The 26037-nt window shown below is 44.8% G+C and overlaps 1 protein-coding gene and 1 long non-coding RNA gene across 2 annotated transcripts in view; one reads left to right on the top strand and one right to left on the bottom strand.

Moving 5' to 3' along the window:
• Positions 1-26037, bottom strand: part of CASQ2 (calsequestrin 2) — a 71851-nt gene that overhangs the window by 39538 nt on the left and 6276 nt on the right. The window contains exons 2-4 of the mRNA XM_005677826.3: positions 6474-6558; positions 3436-3536; positions 1592-1703 (exon numbers count right to left, since the gene is read on the bottom strand). Of these exons, the coding sequence (XP_005677883.1) occupies positions 1592-1703; positions 3436-3536; positions 6474-6558 (298 nt within the window). The remainder of the gene's footprint in view (positions 1-1591; positions 1704-3435; positions 3537-6473; positions 6559-26037) is intronic.
• Positions 10561-25003, top strand: LOC102184965. Its single transcript, XR_309877.1, has 3 exons — positions 10561-10621; positions 11272-11413; positions 24977-25003. It is a non-coding gene; the product is annotated as an uncharacterized LOC102184965 (long non-coding RNA).

Here is a 26037-nt window from a genome sequence, read left to right on the forward strand (position 1 = left end):
TCAGGGAAACTCTGGAAGATGTCCTTTTCATCCCAATCCTCCCCCCCCATCTATGCTGTCCTAAGCTTAATGGAGGAAGAGAGAGAAACAGGATGGGAACAGATAGAAACAATTGAGGGGGTCGGGGAAGGCAGAAAAGGATTAAGGGAAATGAAAGGAAGAGGAGAAAGTAGAAGGGGGTGGGAGGAGAACCCAGAGTAGCCAGCCTCTATATAGGAATGTGAAAATTGAAATAAAGTCACCTGAAGAACTGGGTTGAAAGTTCTTAGCTAGCCTTCTTCCCAGAAAAGCACCCTTAAGGAGGGTGAATCTCTATTCACCTTTTATGTAGCAAATTAGAAAAGGGTTGAGTCATAGGAGAGAGAAAATAGGTGGGTTGTTGATGAGATGACTAAGGATGCCAGTTGGCAGATGGAATGCAGAAATGGCTTCACAAAGAATTTCAAAACATTTTGGAGATTACAGAAATAGTCATAAGCAGCCCTTATTTGCACCCTCCCATGGGCTGCCATCTATGGGGTCGCACAGAGTTGGACACAATTGAAGCGACGCAGCAGCAGCAGCAGCAGCAGCAGCAGCAGCAGCAGCAGCATGTACTAATGCTACCCAATTCTCTTTCATAATTATGCCCACTCCTACTAGCACTGTCCCTTTCGCCGCAACTCAGACACAAGAAAAAGCCTTAACTCATAGGACCCTGGGAGACGGAAATGGCACCCCACTCCAGTACTCTTGCCTGGAAAATCCCATGGACAGAGGAGCCTGGTAGGCTGCAGTCCATGGGGTCATGAAGAGTCGGACACGACTGAGCGACTTCACTTTTACTTTTCACTTTCATGCATTGGAGAAGGAAATGGCAACCCACTCTAGTGTTCTTGCCTGGAGAATCCCAAGGACGGGGGAGCCTGGTGGGCTGCCGTCTATGGGGTCGCACAGAGTCAGACACGACTGAAGCGACTTAGCAGCAGCAGCATAAGACCCTTGCGGCCAAAGCACTTTAAAAAAAGTCCTCAAGTAGTTGGCCTTCCTGGTTCCTTCTCTTCCTGTCCCTTCCTGGTTCCCACTGGCTACCCCAGTCACCTCTGTGTAGGTTGTAGTGATGCTCCAGTATGTTCCTCTGCCTACCCAAAACCTGGCCACAAAGCTCTCAAAGGGAATATACCCAAGGGTGTGGCCATGCTGTTGCAGGCAGCCTTGGTGGTCTGTGGGGGTTGACCAGCAATTTCCTACATTGTGCTGCAGCTGCCAAGCTGATCCCTACCCAGATTTTCCTCAAATGCCTTCCAAGTGACTGAGAAGCTCTCCAGCTGCTGACCACAGGAGCTGCCACTGTCAGGGAGACAGCCCTTTCTGCCCCATGTTGGGAGAGATTCCTGCAGGTAGATGGGCAGGCGGAGATGGCCCGACCTCAATATTCTTTCAGCTCCCCCACCTGTTTTGCATAATTTCTGCTCATTTGTCCCATTGCACAGGGTACAAGGAATATTCTCCCTCTATGTGCTGATGGCTCATCTTCTTTCTGGATAATCTAACACACATTGTTGGGAAAGGAGCCTTTAGACTGACAGGCTGGGGTGGACAGACAACTTACGTTCTGATTCCTCACTCTTGAAAAAGCCGATGAGTTTGATGTGGTCCTCAATGCGCTCAAAGGCTTGGACTTCCAGTTTGCTATTGATGATCTCCACTGGGTCTTCAATGAGCTGGAATACCACACATACAACACAAAAGATGTTCAAATAAAAGAACTGTTCCTGCCCAGTAGGAGAGCCAGGTGCATGTGTAGAGTGCTTTGGGGGGAGGTTGTGAACTTAGTCTGAGTTCTTCAGGATCCATTTCACTTTCCCCAGTGAGGTGAAATTTCTCCCTTTCTTAGAGGAACTGACCCTAACGCATGGAGTAGGCTGACTGGTCTAGGAGCAACCTCATTTCTCTTGCCAGCTATTGATTCAGGAATGGCCTGTGACTCAATTCTGGCCAGTGAATCTCCAGAGTACATCAGCTTGAAGGCCTGGGGAAAGTTCTACTTTCCTTTTAAAAGAGCAGTGGAGACCAGATTCTTTTCCCATCTCATTGGAGACGAATGAGGAAATGTGGTGTATCAGCTCCTGCTGCTGGACCTTTATAAACATTTATTTTTAATTGGAGGATAATTGTGCTACCACGCTGTGTTGCTTTCTGCCGTACAACACAGACCAGCCATAAGTATACATATGTCCCCTCTGTCTTGAACCTCCCTCTCACCTCCCATCCCATCCCACCCCTCTAAGTTGTCAGAGAACTTGAGAACAGTCAGCTTGAGGACAAAGCCAACACAATTACCTGATTTACAGAAAGAAATGGAGCTAGAGCCCTGATTTGGTCAAATCTAAAATCTGCCTCCCCCTGGTCTTCCGTTTGTTAGCGATGTTGCTCATCATTTAAGGTACTTGCATCTAAAAGCCCCCTCCTAGCTGACAGGGCCGGGGCAGGGCCATGTGGGAAGTTGTTCTCTTGCCTCCCTCAGCCTTCTTTAGGGCTTGCCAGCGTGGGTCAGTGAGATGAGAGTCTATGAGCACTGGTTTACAGGAGGTAACCTTCGACTTAACTTCTGACCCTCTCATAGAATTTTTGAGGCAGTTGGGAAAAGGCAGTAGGCCACGGTGTTCTAGCTGGTAGATAAGGAATCACCAGTATGGATGGTCTTTATCTGCCTCAGGCACCTGCATTCCAAAGAACTTGACTTCACAGCTGTTAATGAAAGTGTGAGTTTAGCTATGGAAAATATATCTGTGTAGTGTCTGTTCCTCTATTGGCCTGAGCACGCGGACACCAGGGTGTTGTCCGTCCATGGCTGAGCAGGAATGTGGTATTGGAGGGCTCCTCAGCCCTGCCTCTCTTTATCCTGTCTGAGGGTCACTCAGCAGGTTATTACTCCTCTCCCTCCTCCATCTTCCACTGACCATCCTCCTCTCTTCCTTACACCCCCTTCAGAAGCCCTAGAACAAAGCCAAGGGGATTCTGGGTGACCATCCTCTTCTCTTCCTTACACCCCCCTTCAGAAGCCCTAGAACAAAGCCAAGAGGATTCTGGGTGACCATCCTCTTCTCTTCCTTACACCCCCCCCTTCGGAAGCCCTAGAACAAAGCCAAAGGGATTCTGGGGATGTTTGTGTATACTTGCTCAGAGAGTTAACATCCTACTACTACGAAGTCCTAATCTGTGACCCTCTGGTCACTAATAAAACAGATTCTGAAGTGATTTATAGGCCAGCTGCTGAGTAGACATAAATACTGTCGTGATGTAGGCGTGCTTTAGTTTTTTCCTGAGGCTTGAGAAATCTTTCTTAGACCAGGTCAGGTTATCTACCTTTTCTGTTGTTACTTTGGAGTCTTACGTCCCCCTATATTTGAACCCAAACAGTGCCATGCGGGGCCACTGGGTGCAGAAGCTTACGTCCAAGAGAAATTCCACCAAGACGTCAGCTGCAAACTCGCCATCAAACTCAATTGTGCGATCACCCTTAAGAACATACAGGCTTCCTTCTTCAACAAAACCTAAAAGAAACAGAGTTCCCAAAATATAATCATCCTGATGAAAGAAGAGCCATCCTGTTGGCCAGGGTCTGGCTCAGGTTTCCTGGGTGACATGGGGGTCAGGCTCAGTGGAACTAGCATTAACCCTAAGATTGGTTCCCTTGCAACCACATTTCAGAGGGGTTCCCAAAGTGGAAGCTCAAAATGAAATAGTCAGGAACCAACAATTCCGCCTGGACTTTAGCTTCAAAGAAAAACCTCATCACCACTCTGCCACTGTTTCCATTTCCCAAAACCTACTGCTGACTCCATCCTTCTTATCAGAAAGTGTTCACACCCACTGCCCATCTGGCTCTGTAGCCTGGCATGAAGCCAGAATTCTCCCTTGGGTTGAGAGCTTCGCTTTCCATTGCTGTGCAGCTCCCTTGGCTTTTTGCCCACGAGCTGAGGTGAAAGGGGACAGAAAGGGAAAGCCATGGAGCAGGATTCCCTGTACAGTTGTTCTCCTTGAGCCTGGAGTGACCCCCCACCACACCAACACCACTACCACTCATCTTGGTCACCTCCTGTGGGTCTTAGCTTATGGCCCATTTTTCAAGAGAGAGCTTCTCCCGTCTCCCTTGCCATTAAGGATCTGCTCTCAGCTCCGTGTACAGGTACTCACTCTAGCAGCAATCCCTCTAGAAGGGTAGGGCTGTGGTCTTCTTGGGACCCCAGCACCTTGCTTGGAGTCTGGACCCCTTGGCATCCCATAAAAATTTGCAGTCAGAGTGAACACCTTGCTTTCCTATTGTAGCTGAATTCTGCACATCTTCTCCCAGTCTGCTGATAATGCTGCAAGAGCAGGTTCTGCAGCTTCTTTCCTGCCTGCCTCGCTCTCGGCTGTGTACTTTCACAAATGCTCGCTGGAGAACTGCATTTCCCCCCAGGAATGCTAAATAGCTGAGGCTGGCACTTGGTCCAACTGCATGGCATCCTTAATTCCTTAGATTAATTGTTTTCAAACTCTCAATTAGCTGGAGGATGCTCTCTCCAGATGAACTCTTCTGCAGAATCTCTAGGGGAAGGGAGGCTGGCCCACTGCCCACCATGTCCCAGGGCACTTCTGAAGAAGCCCACGCATGCTGTGGAGCTCTTTCTGTAAATCTAAAGGAGCAGAGTGCCAGGTGTTCCCGAGGCAAGCAGTGACTGATCACAGAGGGTGCATGGTGAACCTCAGCAGTGTCCTGCTGTTGGACTTTTCTCTGAGCCTGAAACCAGTGAGGAGATTGTTGCATTAATTCAGAGACCAAACTCTGGCAAATGGAAATGGGGAGGGAGTTTAAGGAGCAGGTTTACACGATACAACTGTCCTGTAAACTTCGGGGATTGAATAATCAGAAAGAACCTGCCCCATGTCATTTATAAGTTCATTTAGACGTTTAAAACCCATCACATCACTGGGAGAATATCCATCAGTCCATTCTTATGAGTGGTTGCCGAGCTTGAGCTCCCTAAATTTCTAGATTGCTAGATCACTAGTTTTTTCCTCTAACTATACTTACTAGAAATTCTCCCAAATTCTCATTAAAAGAGTGGGAAGAGAGAAGACTAGGGAATCAGGAGGCACTGGACTGAATTCATCAACTCGCTTTTGACAAGGGAAAGAGTTGAATATGCTTTGCACAAGGGGAAAAAGTTCTTAACTTGTCTCCAGGGAAGGAGATACTCCAGGCATTCTTAATAATGCATTATCACTTATAGTCATGAGTCTGCCTTGTATCTAACCTAAATGTTGTGTCCTACAATTTAAATCTTTTTTTAAAAAACTGGTCTTGAAAATAAAATAGGAAGCCGTTGTTTGAAATTCTCTAAGATAATGAACTTTCATATATATCTGAAGGTGTTTACTGAACCACCGCTAATCTTTTTCTTTATTCTGTGATTACTACTCCCAATCCAATTAACCTTTCTTTAAAGGTCCTGTTTTATAACCTCCTGCTCTCTTTTACTAGCCATCCTTCACTGGTGATGCAGAAAAAGTGAAATGGTCAGTACAGGTGCAGGGGTTTTTGCAAACCAAGGAGTAACGTATATTCTCTCTCCTTGGGATTAGAAGTGTAAGAATCTTGAAGTGCACTCGCACTTAACCGTGACATATTGACACAAGAGATTACAACTTGCACTGTGCAGTCATTTAACCATACCTCCTCTAAATCCTCCCTTACATCCTTGGTGACAGTGCCCAGCTGGGGTTTGGCCTTCAATATAGAAACAACTGGGGCCCTAGAGTCACTGCTATTAATGATATCCTTTGTTGGCTGCTTCAGCTAAGAGGTCAGGAGATAATAGGTGATGGAAGAGGAGATTTGATCTCCCTCAAACAGACCACTGTGTCAGTGAGGTTGGCCCCCCTCCCCTTTTTTAAAATCAATATATAGTTGATGTACAGTGTTGTTAGTTTCAGATGTACAGCAAAGTGATTCAGTTATACATACATGTATTTTTCAGATTCTTTTCCCATATAGGTTATTACAAAATATTGAGTATAGTTTCCTGTGCTATGAGTAGGTCCTTGTTGTTTTTATGTAGTGTATTTTATGTAGTGTATACATGTCACTCACAAATTCCTAATTTATGTTCCCCCATGCCCTGCCAAGAAGCCAGCCTTTTAACCTTTTCTAAGAGCTGGAAATTAAGGTTTGAACCATTAGTGTCCATTTTCCCATGAAGAGACCCTCTTTCTTGTACTGATCCAAAGATATATTAAATGTCTAATGTGAAATCATTGAATTCAGGCCTGTATTTACTTTTTGTGAAACTCTTCCCTGAGCTAAGACTAAGCTGTACAGGGTCATTTTATATTTATTTAAAAACAAGTCTAGTTATCATGCAAGAAAAAAAAAAAATGACTGTACCTTTTTTTTTTGAAAGACACATTTGTTTCTTCATGATATATATAAAAAAAATCACACTTACCCAATTTCTTGGCAAGCTTGGCTTCTTTCTTGGCATCCACCATCACAAAGCCTATATCTTTATGTTCTAGGACCTGGGCCACAAGCTGAAGGGAAAGACAAGTGGGAGAGTAAGTGAGTCAAGGGCAGCAAGACGGTAGAAAATACTGCGGGATACTCTTTCGATATGTTGACAAGAAGATTTCTCTCCATACTTCCTATTACTCTGTGACCAGTTCAAGAAGCAATGTAGAGATTCTGTGTTTATACCCTCAGGAGAAGGATGACTCAGCAGAATTCTGAGAACTAAGGAGAGACAAATGTGAGGGCCAGAGCTCAGCTTTGGAAGACCACACCCATTGTTGCACACCCTTCTCTGCCCTCGGGGTAGATAAAATTTGAATTGGGAGAGAGCAGAATCAGAAAGGAGACAAAGAGAACTCGGTACCAACAGATTCCTACTAAGGTGCCTGGAGCCCGTCCCCAGCCACTGGGGTTTGGCAGGGTCACGAGAGATGCCAGATAGGCTGAGGGACCTTCGAATAAAGGAGACCTTGTCCCCAGTACCCAAGATAGTCTTCAAATCCCTCTACCCCGTGGACTTGAGGAGTAAGAATGTCCATTGAGGGTATCTGGTAAAACGACCTGAGATGACCTCTGACGTTTTCCTGCTTCCAGCTGAGAGGAAACACTAGCAGAGTACCTGGGTGGATTCATAGCCGCAAAGGTGAAGGGTGTCAGGTGGACAGATGGCTGGACTGGGTGGACGCCAGCCCCTGCTGGCACCAAGCACAAGCCTGGCATCATGGTAAGCTCCCTGAAACTTAGATATGAGGAAGTAGTGCTCAGTTGCTCAGTCATGTCTGACTCTTTGCAACTCTGTGGACTGACTATAGCCCACCAGGCTCCTCTGTCCATAGGATTCTCCAGGCGAGAATACTGGAGTGAGTTGCCATTTCCTCCTCCAGAGATAAGGAATTAGAGAGACCCTCAATTGACTGAGATCTAATTCCTGCCATCTGGCTGAATGGAGGCTTAAAATAGAATAGAGTGGGGAAGCTCCCAGAAAGATCATGAAATATTAATATTACATTTCTTTATTTAAAATTTTAAAAAAGATAATTGCAGATTAACATGCAGTTGTAAGAAATAGTACAGAGAAATCACTCATACATTTTACCCAGTTTGCCCCCAAAGTAACATCTTGCAAAACTATAATACAACATCAAAACTGAATATTGGTATTTATATAGTAAAGATACAGAAGATTTCCAGAACAATGAGGATTCTTCATGTTGTCTTTTTATAGCCACATCCACTTGCTTCCGCCGTCATCCCCTCCCTAACCTTGGCAACCGCTGATGGCATCACCAAGTCAATGGACATGAATTTGAGCAAACTCTGGGAGATAGTGAAGGATGGGGAAGCCTGGTGTGCTATAGTCCCTGGGGTCACAAAGAGTGGGACATGACTTAGTGACTGAACAACAACATGTTCCCATTTTCTGTAATCTTTTCATTTCAAGAATGTTATATAAGTTGAATCATATCATATGCAACCTTTGGGTTTTGTTTTTTTTTTTACTCATATTTCTCTAGAGATTCATCCAGATTCTTGGGTATGTTAATAGATCATTCTTTTGTATAACTGAGCAGTATTTCCATATTATGGAGGTACCATAGTTTCTTCAATTATTTATCCACTGGAGAACATCTGGGCTATTTCAAGTTTGGGGCTATTGTGAGGAAAGCTGCTGGAAACATTCATATACAGGTTTTTGTGTGAAGGTTAGGCTTAATGTCTTTAGGAAAAAATACTCAGGAGTGCAATTGCTGGGTTGTATCATAATTGCATGTTTAATTTTTAAAGAAACTGCTATTTGAGTGGCTATACCACTTTACATTCGGGCTGCTGCTAAGTCACTGCAGTCGTACCTGACTCTTCATGACACACTTCAGTTGTGTCCCACCAGGCTCCCCCATCCCTGGGATGCTCAAGGCAAGAACACTGGAGTGGGTTGCCATTTCCTTCTCCAATGCATGAAAGTGAAAAGTGAAAATGAAGTCGCTCAGTCCTGTCTGACTCTTAGTGACCCCATGGACTGCAGCCTACCAGGCTCCTCCGTCCATGGGATTTCCCAGGCAAGAGTACTGGAGTGGGGTGCCATTGCCTTCTCCCAATAGCAATGTAGGGATGAGGAATCCAGCTCTTCTGCATCTTTGCCAACATTTGGTGTTGTCACTTTTTAATTTTAGATGTATAGTGATATCTCATTATGGTTTTAATGCATTTCCCTAATGATGATGAATACTTTTTCATGTACTTGCCATCAGTATGCTCTCTTCTATGAAATACCTGTTCCTGTCTTTTGTCTCTTTTCCAAATAGATTTATTTTTGATAGCTGAGTTTTGAGAGCTCTTTAAATATTAGTCCCCCAGAGAAGGAAATGACAACTCACTTCAGTGTCCTTGCCTGGAAAATTCCATGGACGAAGGAGCCTGGCAGGCTATAGTCCATGAGGTTGCAAAGAGTTGGACACAACTGAGTGACTTCACTTGCTTTTGCTGGATGCTTGGTGTACAAATATTTTCTTCCACCCTGAAGCTTATCTTCTCATCCTCCTAATAGGGTCTTTCCCACAATAAAAGTTCTTGATTTTAATGAAGTCATATTTATCAGTTTTCCCATTTATGGATTGTACTTTTGGTGTTAAGTCTAAGAATTGTTTGCCTAATCCTGTATCCTGAAATTTTTTTCCAATTTTTCTTAACAGTCTTATTATTTTCTCTTGTTGTTGTTGCCTGTGGCTTGAGGGATCTTAGTTCCTTAGCCAGGGATTGAACCTGGACCATGGCAGTGAAAGCACTGAGTCCTAAGCACTAGACTGCTAGGGATCTCCCTAGAAGTTTTGGAATTTTAATTTTACATGTAAGTCCATGATCCATTTTGAGGGTTGTGTGTGTGTGTGTGTGTGTGTGTGTGTATTTTTAACCAATGGTGTCCAGCTGTTCCAGCACCATTTGTTGAAAGGGCTATCTCCTGCTGTAACTGCTCTATTTGCCTGTTCATTCTTCCCTTCTTGACCTCCTATGCTCTCTGTTCTCTCTCTTCCTCTCTAGCTCCTAATCACTCCTTTCATCTAAGGATACTGGGCAGAAGCACAGAAAGCTGCTCTGCGGAGTCCCTCTGGTGACTGGAGGTGGAGGGGCAGGTAACAAATGACGCCTCCACCCCATGGACAGTTTTCTCTTCTTTCTTGAATTTTGGCTGAGACTAGGGAAGGCTTCGGAAGAAAGATATCATCAGTGTTTATATCATGACTCATCTTGAGCGTCCCTGTAACGCTTAAAGAGGCCTGTCTTTCTGCAAAGTCACTTGACTTTAATCTCTTGCATTCAGTTTATTAGACAAGGTCATTTTTGAGTTTTCTGGTGTTCAGTGCAAGCTACTTTGTCCTGTTTAGTGCTATCAGTACATTACCTAAAATGCTCCCTTTCTATAATTAAAAATTAATGATGATGAGACCTGATGGCTTTGTGATTTTAGACAGTTTCCCTATCCCTAAAGTGTGAGCCTCTAACAGTGGTTCTTAAACCCGGAGCGCTGGGTGAAATGGAGCTTCCTGGCCTTCACTCCAGAAAGTAGAGAATAGAGCTGGGGTGGAGCTCAGGAGAAAATATTTTCATAAACCACACCACCACACCCCATGATTCTGACACAGCAGATCCTGTACCACATTCTGGAAAACACTGCTATAAATGGTTGTCAGTTCATCCAAAAGTGATGTGGTGCGGTGTTTTCCAACTGTGACCCACGAGCCATGCTTAGCCCTGTTGGTTGCTTCATCTTAAGTGTAGGAGAAAAATATTATTAATAGTAAGAGTTTTCAAGATTAACTCTGAAAATTACAGAGAATTTAATTCCAACCTCTCCTAGGCATATACCACCACATTTTATTGGTTTTCAAGTAGATGCCAAGTGTGCCTTGCCTAGGCTTGTAAAGCATAACATTCTGATTACCTTATTGATATTGACAATTGAAGATACATGAGTGGAAGGTGCTATCGCAGACAAAGTCAGTTCTGTTTTTTTATGGTTTTCTGTTTAAGCCACAGCCAGTTACTGTTCTAGGCACAGATGAAGAGACAGACGCTGGCAGCCACAGATGGGTCAGGAACCCGTGCTAGCTAAGACCTGTCCACCTCCTCCTTGGCACCCTTTGCACAATCCGTGAGGTGTCCTGTCACTCTCGCCTCCCACCCTGATTAGGCCCAAAGCCTGCCCACTTGAGCTCTGTCATCACCTCCATCAGCCCTAGCAAGCACCCTTCTTGGGCCTGAGCCAGGGATGGCCAAGGCTGGCAGCCACCCAAGAGAGAGCCATGAGACTGGGCTGGGGGAGAAAGGGTGCAGTGAAAGACTGGGGCCTTCTGGGCTGACTCCTGACATGGCCATTCTCCCCAGGATCAAGAGCCCCTGCTGAGCTGATGGGGCAGGCCAGACATTTTCCACCTCTCCTGCTTAGCTTAATCCCCACCATTGCTCTGCTCTTGTATCTCCAGCTCATATTTTCCATTCTCCATTCTTCTGTAGCCTAGTCTCACTGAGCTCTCTCAGGTTGCTTCCAGCCTGGCCTTGGCTGCAAAGCCCAGCTCCAGACTCATCTTTGACTCCAGTCTCTTTTCTGGGAATTCCAACAGCCCGTTACAGGGACACAACACTCTGGCACTCATTTTGCAGTCATTAGAGTTCTATACTGTGCATCTTTCCTCCCTAAGGAAAAAAATGCTGATTTTGTGCTTCTTTTGTGTCTCATACAGTTCCCTGGAGACCTTCAGCATACTTTGGATGAATGGACTGGCCCAAGCACTTCATAAGTTTAAGAGACTTTTGAGCCAAAAGGAGAAGAGTAAATTACACCCTGTCACCAATTACAAGGATGCCTCCCTCATAGCTCAGCAGGTAAAGAATCTGCCTGCAATGCAGGAGACCTTGCTTTGATCCCTGGGTTAGGAAGATCCCCTGGAGAAGGGAAATGCTACCCACTCCAGTATTCTGGCCTGGAGAATTCCATGGACTGTATAGTCCATGGGGTTGCAAAGAGTTGGACAGGACTGAGCAACATTCACATTCACATCACTTCACTTCACAGTGATTAAAAGTTACAACCACCAGGAGGAGAAAAGAGAGTCAATGTGTCTCCCAAATTTCCAGAAAACCAGAATGCTGTTTTCAGATTAGACTCTAGTTTTCTCATGTTGACTTCTGTCTCTGTCTGTTTTATTGATTGGTTGGTTGGTTTCTTCTCAAATGGTCTTGCCACCTGTCCATCCTAGAGAATGAAGTTGCCTCTTATCAATTGGTATGTGTAGCTGCTGGGCATGAGAGCAGTTCCAGAAACATTGATTTGTTTGACCATTGCTGATTCTTTTGAGTACAGAAACAACTTTATATTAAAAAATCATATTAAATGATATGCATGTCAACAGCAAAATTGTAGATATTTATAGTATGTCTTTTTTAAATTTTGCATCATATAGGTATTTATTATACTATTGTTACCTCTGTAACAATGTGGTTGAAGTAGATCTCATCTTTAAATGAGTAAATAACCCAGAGGTAATATATCCTAGTGGTTAAGAGTATACAGCTTGGCATCAGAGACCTGGATTCCTGACTTGGTCCTTGCTATGACTCAGCTGTAAAGTATGGGGAGTACCAATATCTGTTTCATAAGGCTGTTCTGAAGAAGAGGAAATGAGATGATGCATGTAAACGTCTTGACACAGTTTTTGGCATCAGTAAGTGCTTGATAAATGTTATATTTTCTTCTTAATATGATGACAGCTTGAAAGGGTCAGCTGTGCCAATTAAGAAATACCAATGCCTAATGTATGGTGATGGCAAGAAGACAATAATTATTAGTTGAGGACCTACTATGATCAAGGTGCCATGCAAAACAAAAGTGCAAGACACATTCCATAGTCAAGGAGTTTGTGATGTCATTAGGAAGCTAATGGAAAATTAGCTGATAGGAATAATTGTAATACATAGCGGAGCTATATGTAACCTTGTTCTGTATTTTCCAAGTCTCCTGTAAATATGTTCTTGTACTTTCATAAGTTTAAAAATAAAAATTAAAAAAAATTAGCTGATAGATGTTGAAGAACTAAGACAGAAAATAAGGGCTCTGGAGCCAGAGCACGAGAGTTCATGGGCAGGGAGTCAATCATACAGAGCTTTGAAAGTGATGCGAAGAAGTGTGGATTTTATTTCCACACACTCAGGATGAAATCTCAGATCCCTAACATGACCACAAAGGCCCTACACAGTTTGGCCCAGCTGCCTCTCCAGCCTCCTTGGGGCCACTCTGCCTCTGACTAACACATCATTTTCAGTTCCTCAAAACAGCAAGTTCTTTCCTGGATCAGGAAGTCTTTGCCCAGGATCACCTCATTCAGCTGTGCTCCCAAGTTCTAGGGCAAGGCACGGACTGCAGCTGCCTGTGGGGACACCTTGATCGATTTACACAAAGACACTCAAGACGCTCCTCTACTGCGCATGCTCTTTCCTCTTTCTAGAAGAGCCTTCCCTCCACTCCTATTTCTCCTTGAAGTCTATGCATTAATGTTGGTAGCTCAAAGGGCATTTCCTGACTCCCTGGTGCTCTTTCTGAACTGGGTCGGAACTGGGTGCTCTTTCTACCCTTGTCCATAGTGCTTTGCCTTCACAGTCCTTTCTCAGTTTGTATCAATAAGTGCACACTTACTGTATGATCGTTTGTCTGTCAACTATCTGTGTGTGAGCCTGTAAGCTCCATGTCCCTGCCTGTTTTTTCTCTGTGTACTATCTCCTGCACCCAGGATAGAACCTGAGAAGAGGAGAGCTGAAAACAAAACAAAATGAAACATTAGTGTATTAAATAAATAAATGGTAGAAAGAAGGGAGTCTAGCTAGACCTTGAGAGGGGAGGTGTGTCTGAATAGGCAGAGGAGAGCTGCACGGACATCTGAGGAAGAAAAAAAATGGCACAAATGTTTTTGAAGGTTTGGAGGGGCAAATGCGCAGGGTGAGTGAAAGGGAAGAGGCTTCTGTTCTCAGGTAGAGGGCTTCTCAGGGGAGCTGGAAGGAGCAGTGTGCTTAAGGCATGTTAGAGAAAGAGTGTGAAGGACTTTGAACATTAGGACCGGCAGTTCTGATGTGGAAGACGCTTGAGTGGAAGAACAGTATGGTTAATTTGAGTTTGGGGAGGGTTGATCTGAGGGCATAGACCAGACATATAGGAAAATGGAAGGGAAGGCGGCCAGTCGGGAGGCTGCTGCTAGAGTCTCAGTGGGAGATGTCAGGTCTGCAGCGAAGGCAGCAGATGAAGCAGCCTGTGAAATGAAGTTAGAGGCTTAGAATCAGTCAGACTGGTAACCATTGTATGGTTTTGGAGAATTGGGGAAGGTGGGGGGAACCAAGGAGTGGAGGAAGCAAGACGATTCCAAGGTCTCCAGCCAGGGAACAGAGGGGAAGACAAACAGAGATATCAGGAGGGCACACCAGAATCACGAATGAGCTTCTCAGCTTGGATTTAGATGCAGTGAGTTCACGGCCATGGAAATCTAGGCAGTAGTTGGGGGTGCCAACCCGGAGTGTGGGGGAGAGGTTTCGAAGGACCTCTGCAAGTGAGAGGTGAAGGTGTAAGGAGAGTGTATGAGAAAACCACAGGGTCGAGGACTGGCCGCCTGTAGGAGATGAGAAAAGGAGGCTGCCTGGAGGCAGAGAGGTGTGTGGGAGAAGCAGGGGGACAAGGAACGCGGTGCCAGGACTCCATAGTCACAGAAGCTCGAGAACAAGCAGGTGGTCGGATCAAGTGTTGCAGAGAGTCCCCAGAGATGGGACCATCACTGAGGTCTCTCCTTTCAGGATGGTAAGTCACGGGTGACCTTTAGAGAGGAGCTGGGCTGGAAGCCAAAGCACTGAGAGCGAGGCCGATGAGTGGGTGGCAGGGTCGCAGTAGAGCAGGTGTAGATCACTTGCTCAAGAAGTTTGCTATGGAAGGAAGGGAAACTAACACAGCAGCCCCCAGGGATACGCTCCCTTTGGCCTCGGAGGACAGGCATGTGAGGTGCCCTGTCTGTCTATGTGTGTCCCTCCGAGCCCAGTCCCTTTGTAGGACATCTCAGCCCTGATCCAGGGACCAACAGGAAGAAAGTTCTGTTTCTCAAGAATTGTCCTCCTGGAGGAAAAAGACTAATTTGCTTCATTGTCAGAAGAAGGTGGGGTAGCAGGGGCAAGGGCCTGCTTACCTACTGAAGAGAGCTGAAGGGGCTCACTTTCTGCATGGTCAAGAATCTGAAAAAAAATCAAGGTCTGAGAAGCATGGGGGGATATGTCACAGATCTTCGCTCCAAGTGAGTGTCCCTCAGGCCAGCCATTAAAAATACCCTGGCGGCAACCCTGCTCTCTCCATGTAAGCCAAGAGCCAAGTGGCTCTTCTCACCCACCATCCCTGATACCATCTGGCCACATGTCAAGCAACTCCACTACTGTGCGCGTCCTCCCCTGAAACCGGAGAGCTGACGTTTATCTCCAGTAATCTCCTGTCACTTTCCACCGCCCTCGGATGAGGCCTGGGCTATGTATAGCTGGGGGCTTGGCACGTGACGGGTCCATGCAGGAGGCAGGTGAGATAGGGGGACCATTATTTTATGAGCTGAACACTGGGGCCTTTTGGGGCTGGACCTGGTGGCTTTTAAAAGAACCTTGAGGGAAAGTGTGTGGGAGGGGGGCGTTGTTGATTGTTTTTATTGGCACTTTTGAACTATCACCTTGGTCAGAGCCAAGGAAAAGACCCAAAGGTCACTGCTGTGTGTTCATTCCACTCCACCACATTGAGAAGCAGTATTTAACAACAATAAAAATAACATCTATCGAGTGTTCCCTGTATGCCAGATACTGCTGCAACACCTCACATGAGTGATCTCATTGAATCTTCACAAAACTCACATGAAGTATAAGTTCAAGATGAGGAAACAGAGGCACAGAGAGGCTAACCAACTTGCCCAGAGCCGCACAGCACTCAAGTGATCCGGGATTCCAGCCATGACACTCTGGCTCCAGGGCCCAAACCTGCATCAATTACATTCTGCTCCCTTCACGTGGGCCTCAGAGGGACCTGGGCCCCAGTCCTGGCTCTTCCGCTTATCAGCTGTGAGACTCTGGGCAGCTCACAACGTCTCTGATCTCAATTTTCTAATCTGAAAAGATGAGATCTAATTCTTGCAGGAGTGCTCTGTATTCAAGTGCTTATGAGTGTTTGTTCCCTAGAAAGTCACTGCAGGGCAACCCCATTACACTAAGCTAGTGGTTCTTGAACCTGAGCCTGCATCAGTATTACCTGGAGGGAAGCCTTGTAAGAACACAGATTGCTGGGCCCACCCCGGAATTCCCAACTCAGGAAGCCTGGGAGGGGCCCCATGGATTTGCATGTCTGACGGGGTCCAGGAGACACCCATGCTGCTGGTCCCGAGTTCACACGCTGAGAAGCACTGCTCTACAACAGTGTCTAACACACAAGCACAGTCTTCCTGTGTAGCACGTGTGACGTCCAAAATGACTGATTAAGGGAGGCTCTTCCTGAGCCAGGTTTCTGGTTTTTTTCATACTAAAAATATTATTGCAGTGGGATTTTTTTTTTTTTAATGGATTTGACTGACCTAGGGGCCAGGCCACTTTTCCAATTTTTCTCAGTAGAGTTCTGTTCCCAAGAGTCTGTGAAAAAGCAGTCTGGCAGCTCAAATGCCCACACTCTCTGGTAGCCCCCTCCCTTGGACAAGTCCCACCAAGTATCCATCATGTTCCTGCAGCCAGGGAGACACTGTCCCTTTTCTAACTATACCTTCCATAGGTTGGTGCACCTAATGAAAAAAGGGAGAAATAAGGGTGGAGGGAAGGCGGGAGGCTGCAGTCAGCGGAGAGACCTTCTAAATGTAAAATGATGGCAGACAGGCCTCTATGCCTCATCTCCCCAGTACTGAACATTAAAAAGCAGAAGAGAAGCCTGCTGCTGCTTGGCTAAACTTTGCGAAATGTCTGACTAGGGTTTATTTTGATGAACTCTACTAATGACAACAAATACCACAGACAGCTAACCTGAGAGTTAATCTTCAAGGTGCTTTCACATAATAAATTCTAGAACAGTTCTTTCCTGAGCACCTGACATAGGCTGTTCACTTTACACACCCCCCTCTTTTCTCTTCAGAGGAACCCTGGGATGAGGGGACAGTGGTCTTTATTCCACGAAGGGAGAGGCTCGGCCTTCGAGAACTCAGTCCATGGTCTGGACGTTGCAAAGACGTCCACAGGGTTTCTGTGCTGAGTGTGTGCTTCTTATGTGGCCAGAACATAGTGTGGGCTGCAGCTTATGGGCTGTACTCGCCTTTCTTTCGGCTTTGGGAAATGCTCTCAGTTCCTCATAGGGAAGCCAGGTGTGCGTGGCCAGGCTAAGGAAGGCCTTGGGGTGCTGAGCCAGGGCTGCGTACGGTAGAGGCGGGTGAAGGAGTATCTACTGGCCCGTCTTCCTGCCCAGCGCACGGCAGATGGTGAAGAGAGGCCTGCTGGCTTGGGGCGCTGGGCAGCAGGCGGACGCTCCTGGAACAGGCTCTCTGGGCGCTGAGGAGCGGCTGGGCCTGCCCAGCCCATCGCTCTGCAAGACGGTGCACTGGCCGTGTTCCCGCGTGTCTGTCCAAAGAGAAATGGCTTATCTGAATCGAACCACATCCAGCCTACAGAAGAGGGAACCTCAGAAGCTTCGTTGTACAGGTGCAGACTTTGTGGGGACTGGCTTTTTTGATAAAACCTTTCATTTTTTGGCAGTAAGTGCTATTTTTATTTTTTAAAATTGAAGTAGAGTTGATTTACAGTGTTGCGTTAGCTTCAGGTATGTAGCAAAGTGATTCAGTTATATAGGTATATGATGTATAACACATAACACACATATTCTTTTTCAGATTCTTTGGAACAAATCGTCTTAGATTCTAAGGCTGAGCTGATAATTATGCAAAAATACTCCACACCAAGCAGTGAAGTTAAAACTGCAAGAAAAAAGGGCAGCTGCTTTTAAAGAAAAATGTTGTGATTCTGAAACAGATTTTGTCTGTTTGTGCTTTACTGCTTTACGCTAGAGTAGTCCTTACAGTACTTTCATCTCAGTAACTTTCATGGTCTCACATGTCTCCATTTAGAAATGTATACCTTTGTGAGGAGGTTTACCTCAAGAATACAATGACCAGCTATCCTGTTTGGGCTTGAATATTATTGAGGGCTGTTGGGGGTGGGAAGAGTGAGAGAAGAAGGTTCCAATGGTCTAAAACCTTCTAAATCAACAGTGTATTTGCCATTTTGTAAAATCTCTATCTCCCTGTTAATTCTGTATGGAAGAAAGAATTGAACTGCAATCAACTCAGCCCATACTTGGAGCATTTCTTGTCTTTTCACATCTCACCCCAGGCTCTAGTTTTATTGCTGAGAAGTGCACAGCAAACATACATCTCTTAGGAGAAGTGCAATTTAAGAGTGAGCCTGGGCATCCATCTTCTGAGAGCTCTGGCTCTACATGAGGACTTATTCTCAAAGCCAAACCAAAATAAGCCTGACCTCATCTGAGTTTTCAGAGTGCAGCAGGTGCAAGTTTGGAGAACGCCATCTTTGGGCAGCGAACAGTTGGAAGAAATACCTGAATCCTGTGTATGTTGCTATTCTCTGCCCAGTGTTCCCACATCAACCCATCTGTGGATTCACTTGCCTCCAGAAATTTCATTTTGTCTTCCTCTCTTGAGGTTTAGAAATGCAACCACTGGGACATTTGCCAGTGCTAAATAGGTTTGAAGGCAATGACAGCCTTAGAGAGCCCTGAGGTTTATGCCCATGCTGTGCATGTGTTTTGGACTGAGAGTCCCGTGGTTTTAAAAAAATCTGTTTTACTCATATTTCAGCAGGATTAAGCAAGGATGACAAACAGTTCCCTGAATCTGATAGATTCGGTTTAATTTTTCATCTTCCTACTGAATCTTTTTAAAAATTGATTTAATTTTTAAAAGATATCAAAGAGAAATATATTTCCAATATGAGCAATATATCCATAATTCCTCGCCTTTTTCTTTTCTCTCCATCCGCCCCTCCACCCGCCTACCCAACATTTATTAAATACCAAGCAGGTGCTAAGCATTAGTCCCTTTACTCACACTTCAGTTCAATACATAGTCCAGCTATGAAATTAAACACTGCTCAAATGTGAGTGAAAATCCCAAATTCAAATTAGAGACGCTTGTCTTTTTGTAAGTTGGCACTGCTTACAAACAAGAAGCAACCCCTTTAAGCTATTTCTTGGTGTAGTGAAAGGAACACGAAATTTGGAAACAAATAGATATGAATTCAAATCCTGCTTCATGCTGTGCCATTTTCTAGCTTTGTGACTTTGGGCAATTTCTACTCAACTCTAGGGAATCATTTCTTTGTACATAGTGTGAGAATATGTTGTAAGAATTTAACAGAATGACGCATGTAAAGCACCCATTTCGGGCATGTGATTTCCCTACTCCTTCTTCCTCTTCTGTTCATTTAACATTCCTTCAACAAGCACTGTTGAGAGGCCACACTGAGTCAGACACTGGCCTAGGTGCTGGGGTGCAGCAATGAAGAGAACAGAGTATTTGCCTCTGTGGGTGCTACATGCTGTGACCATCTCAAACAATATGCGCTATGTCTGCCAAGTGCTATGGAGAAGAATAAAGTAAGGTTGAAGGGATAAGGAGGTGCTTGGAGTGTGTGATTTACAGAGGTGGTCATGGAGATAGCTTCTTTCATAAGATGACACTTAAGCATAGACCTAAAGGAAGTGAGTTCTTATCATCAACAACAGACCAACCCCTGAGTTATCAGGAATCATGTCATCTGCACTTTCTAAGTAAGCAGTGCATGAATATTTGACAAATAAATGAAAGAATGAATACTTCTGTTGGGGTGTTCACAACGCTTGAGTACATGCGTGTGTACTCAGTTGTGTCTGACCCTGTGACCCCATGGACTGTAGCCTGGGATTTTTCAGACAAGAATACTGGAGTGGGCTGCCATTTCCTCCTCCAGGGATCTTCCCAACCCAGGGATCGAACCCAACTCTCCTGTGTTGTCAGGCGAATTCTTTACCACTGATCCACCAAGGAAGCCCAGAACTTAGTTCCACATTATAGAACACTCATCAGTTTGCTCTGAGCAGCTTTCTCATACTTTCCTGTTAAATATGCTAACATCTTAGTGTCCCATATTCATATACCTCCAGGGTGCTCGAATTTGTCATCTCTTTTGGAGAAAAGGGCAATGTGACCTGGCAACCAAATAGATGCTTTTCCTCCCTTTCCGAGGGTAAATCCTGGACTTTGACCTAAGGTTCCTTAGAAAGGCACCTTCTGATCTGGCCTTAGAAACCCTTGTAACTCTCCTGGAAACCTCTCAAGGAAGGGGAAGCATCACACGAGCCCAGATTCTCTCCTTCTAAGGAGGTCCAAGTATTAATCACTGATGGTGTGGCTGGGGAGACCATGGGGGAAGACTGGGAGACCTGGCTGAGTCCCAGAGCAGACCTGAATCCCCGCAGCCCCAGACCAAGTTAATATCTCAGCAGTTCTCCAAATCAGAGGAATGCTGACGGGTCCATTGTCATTCAGGGGAATCAGCAGGCCGAAGGTCAAGCAGGTGCACTGTGATTCTGGGCAACTGGAAAATTTCTCCAATCCAACAGACCAGTACAGTGCTTTGAAAACTTTCACATACCTATGAATCACCAAAGGATCCTGTTGAAATGTAACAGGTATTCAGGTGATACCATTGCTGCTGGTGTGGTCTGCCGACCAAATTTTGAGCATCAGGCCTCAAGTGGTCCACAAAATTGGCTGCACATTAGAATCACCCAGGGAGCTTTCAGAAGCTAGCACCTGGATATCATCCCTTCCCCCATGACCAATTAAATCAGTGTCTAGGGGAATAAGACCCAGAAGCATTATTATGAAAAAGCTAGTGGAGATGACAGGATTTCAGCTGAGCTATATAAATCCTAAAGGATGATGCTGTTAACAAGTTGCACTCAATATGCCAGCAACTTTGGAAAACTCAGCAGTGGCCACGGGACTGGAAAAGGTCAGTTTTAATTCCAATCCCAAAGAAGGGCAATGCCAAAGAATGTTCAGACTACTGCATAATTTCACTCATTTCACATGCTATAATGCTCAATATCCTTCAAGCTAAGCTTCAACAGTGCATGAATGGAGAACTTCCAGATGTACAAGCTGGATTTAGAAAAGGCAGAGAACCAGAGTTCGAATTGCCAACATCTGCTGGATCATAGGAAAAGCAAGGGAATTCCAGAAAAACATGTACTTCTGCTTCATATACTACACTAAAGCCTTTGACTGTGCAGATCACAACAAACTGTGGAAAATTCCTAAAGAGATAGGAATACCAGACCACCTGATCTTCCTCCTGAGAAACCTGTATGCTGTTCAAACAGCAACAGTTAGAACCGGGCATAGAACAATGGACTGGTTCAAAACTGGGGAAGGAATATGTCAAGGCTGTATATTGTCACCCTGCTTATTTAAATTATATGCAGAGTACATCATGCAAAATGCCAGGCTGGATGAAGCACAAGCTGGAATCAAGATTGCCAGGAGAAATATCAATAACCTGAGATACAAAAATGACACCACCCTAATGGCAAAAAGCAAAGAGGAACTAAAGAGCCTCATGATGAAGTTGAAAGAGGAAACTGAAAAAGCTGGCTTAAAACTCAACATTCAAAAAACTAAGGTCATGGCATCTGATCCCATCACTTCATAGCAAATAGATGGGGGAGGGTGGGGATGAAAACAGTGAAAGACTTTATTTTCTTGGGCTCCAAAATCACTGCAGACAGTGACTGCAGCCATGAAATTAAAAGACGCTTGCTCCTTGGAAGAAAAGCTATGACAACCTAGACAGTATATAACAAAGCAGAGATATTACTTTGCTGGCAAAAGTCCGTACAGTCAAAGCTATGGTCTTTCCAGTAGTCATATACAGATGCGAGAGTTGGACCATAAAGAAGGCCAAGAGCCGAAGAATTGATGCTTTCGAACTGTGGTGCTGGAGAAGACTCTTGAGAATCCCTTGGACTGCAAGGAGATCAAACCAGTCAGTCCTAAGGAAAATCAACCCTGAATTTTCATTGGAAGGACTGATGCTGAATCTGAAGCTCTAGTACTTTGGCCACCTGATGGGAAGAGCTGACTCATTGGAAAAGATCCTGATGCTGGGAAAGATTGAGGGCATAAGGAGAAGGGGGCAACAGAAGATGAGATGGTTGGATGGCATCATCAACTCAATGAACACGAGTCTGAGCAAGCTCTGGGAGATGGTGAAGGACAGGGAAGCCTGGCGTGCTGCAGTCTATGGGGTAGCAAAGAGTCAGACACGACTGACCAACTGAACAATAAAAAAAATAGGTATTTTTAAAAACTCCTTAGGTTGAGTCCTACGTGCAGCCAAGGTTGAGAACTACTACAACTGGCCAAGAACATGGGCTGCCTTTCAAGTGACAGCATTAACATTCGATAAGCATCAGCTGTATTTCAGGCACTCAGCATTCTACATAGATTAATTTTCTAGTAGTGACCAACATAACAAAGTAATAACACCTGACACTTGTACAGCTTCTTAAAATTTTATGGGGAATTTTTATTCATTTAATTCTCTTAATTCACTAAGGTAGAAAGGACATAGTCGATTTTTTTAGATGAGTAAAATGCAATGCATATTCATGACTTGCCCCGATCAAATAGTAAATGGAAGAGAAGTTCAGTTACCCTGACCCATAGCTGTCTGCTTTGCCTAAGTACTTCAACCTCATGTGAAGTTGGATACACGAGGATGGTCGTGCACAAGAGTCATGTCAGCAACACTGGACACATGACAGAGTCTAAAGAGGCCGCAGTCATCTCGCCAAAGATATTCTCACTGATACACAGATTGATTAGGAGACTGAGACCCAAATAGAAAAGGGAGCTCAGTCTTGACAATCTGAGAGCAATGGCATTAAGATACTTAGCAGAACCAGAGGCCTGCATTGCACAGGACTCACTTCTTAGCTCTGCCACAGATTACGGAACCAGCCTTCTCCTTCTCATAGGGCCTAATGGATGATCTGTGCTATCTGCTGCTGCTGCTAAGTCGCTTCAGTCATGTCCGCTTCTGTGCAACCCCAGAGACGGCAACCCACCAGGCTCCCCCGTCCCTGGAATTCTCCAGGCAAGAGCACTGGAGTGGGTTGCCATTTCCCTCTCCAATGCATGAAAGTGAAAAGTGAAAGGGAAGTCGCTCAGTTGTGTCCGACTCTTCGTGACCCCATGGACTGCAGCCCACCAGGCTCCTCCATCCATGGGATTTTCCAGGCAAGAGTACTGGAGTGGGGTGCCATTGCCTTCTCCGGATCTGTGCTAGAACCACCTCTAAAAAATTATTTGCGGAGCTTCCCTGGTGGCTCAGTGGTAAAGAATCCACCTGCCAATGCAGGAGACATGAGTTCAATTCCTGGTCTGGGAAGATCCCACATGCCACGGAACAGCTAAGCCTCTGTGCCGCGGCTACTGAGCTTGTGCCCTAGAGCCTGCCAGCCACAACGACTGAGCCCACACACCGCAGCTACTGAAGCCTGCTTGCCTTGAGCTTGTGCTACGCAACAAGAGAAGCCACCACAATGAGAAGCCCTCACACCTCAACGAAGGATAGCCCTGGAAGCAACGAAGACCCAGCACAGCCAAAAATAAATATATAAAACTATATTAAAAAATGCAAAATACAAATTATCTGCAACTGGAAAGAGATTAATCTCCAGAATATACAAACAGGTCATGGAGCTCAATTAAAATAAAAAAAGGACAACCTAATCAAAAAATGGGCAGAAGACCTAAATAGACATTTCTCTAAAGAAGACAGACACAACTGGCCAAAAGGCACATGAAAAGAGTCTCAACATTTCTGATTATTAGAGAAATGCAAATCAAAGCTACAATGAGGTTATCACCTCCCACTGGTCAGAATGGCCATCATCAAAAATATGTACAAACAATGAATGCCAGAGAGGCTGTGCAGAAAAGGGAACCCTCTCACACGGTAGCTGGGGATGTACATTGATGCAGCCACTATGGGGAACAATATGAAGGTTCCTTCAGAAACTAAAAATAGAACTACCATATGACCCAGCAATCCCCGTCCTGGGCATATGCTTGGAGAAAACCATAATTCCAAGAGACACATGCACCCCAGTGTTTATTACAGCACTGTTTACAATAGCCAAGACATGGAAGCAACCTAATGTCCATCAACAGAGGAATGCATACAGAAGATACCGGTGTATATATACAATAGAACATTACTCAGCCATACAAAGGAGCAAACTGTGCCGTTTGTAGAGACTTTGGATGGACCTAGAGCCTGTCTGACACAGTGAAGAACGTCAGAAAGAGAAAAACAAACATTGTTTATTAACACGTGTGTGTGGAATCTAGAAAAATGGTACAGATAAACCTATTTGCAAAGCAGAAATAAAGACAGAGGTAGAGAACAAATGTATGGAGACCAAGCAGGGGAAACAGTGATGGGATGAATTGGGAGATTGGGATTGACATACATGTATATATGTGTGTGTATATATAGCCATATATATGTATACACGCTATGTATAAAATATAGAGCTAATGAGAACCTACTGTATGGCACAGAGAACTCCACTCAATGCTCTATAGTGACCTAAATGGGAAGAAAATCCTTAAGAGAGAGGGGTATATGAATATGTATAGCTGATTCACTTTGCTGAAAATAACAGCAGAAAATAACACAACCTTGTAAAACAACTATACTCCAATAAAAATTTTGTTTAAAAAGGTAAAAAGAAAATTACTGGGAAATAGCCTGTTCACCAGGGGTTTCCTGGGTGGCTTAATGGTGAAGAATCTGCCTGCAGTGTAGGAGATGCCCGAGACATAGTTTGGATCCCTGGGTCAGGCACATCCCCTGGAGGAGGGCGTGGCAACCCACTCTAGTATTTGTGCCTGGAGAATTCCATGGACAGAGGAGCCTGGCGGGCTACAGCTCATGAGCCGGACAGGACTGAAGCAACTGAACACACACACACACACACACAGCCTGTTTACCAGCAGTGGAAAATCAGTCAGAGCAGTAACCCTTACTGCTGGCAGACAGGCCATTTCCAATAACTTTTAGGTAGTGATCCTGCCATTTGATATCCAGGAGGGCCTGGGAGAGAGCCCCTAGGCAGGTCATGTATGGGGATGGTAGCCCCTTTATTGTGGGGACGTCCTCAAGCAGGAAGAGCAGAAAACAATGCAGGGAAAATTCTACAGAGCAGCCCTGGGTCTCCATAGACACTACTGGGGCATCTGGTCAACCCAGCGGACAGCTTCCAGGATGATGTAACTATTTCTGCTTCAGGACCCCACGTTGCCTGCCAGTACCTGCCAGTTCATCACCCTCAACAAATGAACGAATTTTCACTCTTCACCGTGTGGAAAGCATCGCTCGTTCACCATCCATTCAGTGACTGATTCATTCACTCACTACGGTTACTGAGAGCCTGCCTTAGCAACAGGTATGAATGAATACTGATGAATGGATATTTCTATTCATGGATTCACAGTAAGAATGTTCATGTTCTGAAACACTCACTCACTTGCCTGAGGGAAATTCCAGTAAATATATATATTGGTTACAGGTTGGTGTGTTTAGTTGCTCCCACAGGACTCACACAAACACATCACAGGTGAGGAACCTGAATACAGACAGACTTCTTCCTCGGGGATTGGACCCAGGCCTCTCTGGTTTGGAAGCCCATTTTAGAGCACACCACCTCTCAAGCATTTCAACCCGAGAGAGGCCAGTGATGTCGGGTGTCGGAGTACTTTCTCTGCAGTATTTATAGAACATGATAGCGGCAGCACTTGTTTCAAGGTGAAAGTAGAAGCCAGCAGCAAAGAAGCAAGGAGGAATCAAATTCATTGCCCGTGTCCTCGTCTTGAGTCTCTGAGTCCTGCAACACTAATAGGGTTTGGCCAGTGAGGCATGACTACATTTGCTGACTTTGCTGAAGCTGAAGGAAATAGCATATAAAATTGCAACTCCCTTTATAATCTGAGTTGATATCTCAATAGAAAAAAAATGGGGGAAAGGCATAGAAAAATATGAAAAAATTTAAGTGTCAAATAATTTCACGAAAAATTCAGTCCAGCTAGAAATCAAAGAATGTCCATTAAAACAATAAAAATATAAATAGGCAAAGATTTTTGAAACCCTGAAAACTGTGCCAGTATCCAAAAATAGAGGAATTCTGTAATAGCCTATATGGGAAAAGAATCTGAAAAAGAGTGGATATACGTTTATGTATAACTGATTCACTTTGCACAGGGCACCTGAAATTAACACAAGATTGCCAATCAGCTATACTTCAATAATTTTAATTAAAAGAAAAAATAGAAAAATTAGTTTAAAAATATGTA

This window comes from Capra hircus, chromosome 3, assembly GCF_001704415.2.
Source record: "Capra hircus breed San Clemente chromosome 3, ASM170441v1, whole genome shotgun sequence".
Taxonomy (NCBI): Eukaryota; Metazoa; Chordata; class Mammalia; order Artiodactyla; family Bovidae; genus Capra; species Capra hircus.